General features: G+C 46.5%; 1 protein-coding gene across 2 annotated transcripts in view; it reads right to left on the reverse strand.

Annotated features, from left to right (window-relative positions):
* Window positions 1–1,145, reverse strand: part of LOC124002945 — an 11,851-nt gene extending 10,706 nt beyond the window's left edge. For both annotated transcript variants that reach the window (XM_046310804.1, XM_046310805.1), the window contains exons 1-2: window positions 996–1,145; window positions 261–578 (exon numbers count right to left, since the gene is read on the reverse strand). In XM_046310804.1, the coding sequence (XP_046166760.1) occupies window positions 261–578; window positions 996–1,065 (388 nt within the window). In that variant the 5' untranslated portion in view covers window positions 1,066–1,145. The remainder of the gene's footprint in view (window positions 1–260; window positions 579–995) is intronic.
* Window positions 1,146–1,500: the final 355 nt, after the last annotated feature.

Consider the following 1,500-nt stretch of genomic DNA (forward strand, 5'->3'; position numbering starts at 1 on the left):
TATTGGCTTCCACCACCAGTGGCTTTAAACCAGAGCATAAACCTCAGAACCGTTTCTCACTGTCAAATAGCATTTCCATGTACCGTTACAATAAATTGCAGAAAAAAGATTTCTGTGACTTTGATTTTCATCATTATTTGTAGTGATCGTGGCGCTTGCAGTAGTTTCTGTCCCAGATCCACGGGTCCAACTTTCTCAACTGCCTGATCCAAAATCATCAATCATGAACATAAAACTCAGTATAAAACTCTAAATCTCACCTTGTTGTTTCAGAGTCAGATAGTGGCTGTATGGGCTGTACTTCCCCTGGCTGTTCTGATACAGGCAGCAGTATAGAACCTCCCGGGCTGAATCCTCCCTCACTCTCACTGTGAACTGGGCCTCCTGTCTCTCACTGGAAAAAGTCATGGTGTCCACCAGCTTTTTAACCAGGTGGAGTCTGAACAGGGTCCCTCCAGGGCCCTCAGGGGCCCGACAGACCAGGACCACAGCCCCCAGGCTGGTGTTTTCTACAGAGGAGGCCTGGGTGAGGGAGGGTGTTGGGGGGGAGACTGGGAGGAGGTCTGAGGATACTGTAACTGGGGAGGAGCAGTCAAGTGTGAGGCCCAGTAATAGTAAACACTGCATTCCACTCAACAGATAGAGGACAGAGGAGGCTGCTGAGGGGAGAACGGATCATAATAATGTCCGGAACGGAGGAAATGGAATGGAACCAAACACCTGGAAACCATGTATTTAATGTATTTGATACCATTCGACTAATTCCTCTGCGGTCACTACCACGAACCCGTCCTCCCCAATTAAGGTGCCACCAACCTCCTGTGATCTAGGATCACATTACCCCATTTAAATAGACTACTTAAATGGTCCGGAAATAAAGATGACAGAACTGATGCCAAACATCAGTGAAATATCTCTGTAACTGAAATGGCTTAACTTCTTTACCCTGACATCTACTACATAAGTGTCGGTCGATTCATATTCAAAGTACTTACCCCAAAGTTGTAGATAACAGATGAGCAGAAGAAACATCCAAAGTGAGAGATGGTATCGACAGACAAGCATCTTTGGAGGAGCAAGCAGTCTCTCTTCTGTGTGGATGTGGAAGCATCTGCTCTAGGTGGAGGCAAACAGGATCTGCTGTGTGTGTGTGTGTGTGTGTGTGTGTGTGTGTGTGTGTGTGTGTGTGTGTGTGTGTGTGTGTGTGTGTGTGTGTGTGTGTGTGTGTGTGTGTGTGTGTGTGTGTGTGTGTGTGTGTGTGTGTGTGTGTGTGTGTGTGTGTGTGTGTGTGTGTGTGTGTGTGTGTGTGTGTGTGTGTGCGTGTGTGTGCGTGCGTGCGTGCGTGTGTGTGTTTGAAAAGTATGACAATGTCTTAAAATAGGACTGAGGGGAAGTACAACATACAGACACACTTCCTTTTAAGGGGTTTGTTAATGGGATGTGAGATCATATAATAATAAACCAAGACCACAGAATGTCCCTGGTCTGGATCCATGCATA

This window comes from Oncorhynchus gorbuscha, linkage group LG18, assembly GCF_021184085.1.
Source record: "Oncorhynchus gorbuscha isolate QuinsamMale2020 ecotype Even-year linkage group LG18, OgorEven_v1.0, whole genome shotgun sequence".
NCBI classification, from domain to species: domain Eukaryota; kingdom Metazoa; phylum Chordata; class Actinopteri; order Salmoniformes; family Salmonidae; genus Oncorhynchus; species Oncorhynchus gorbuscha.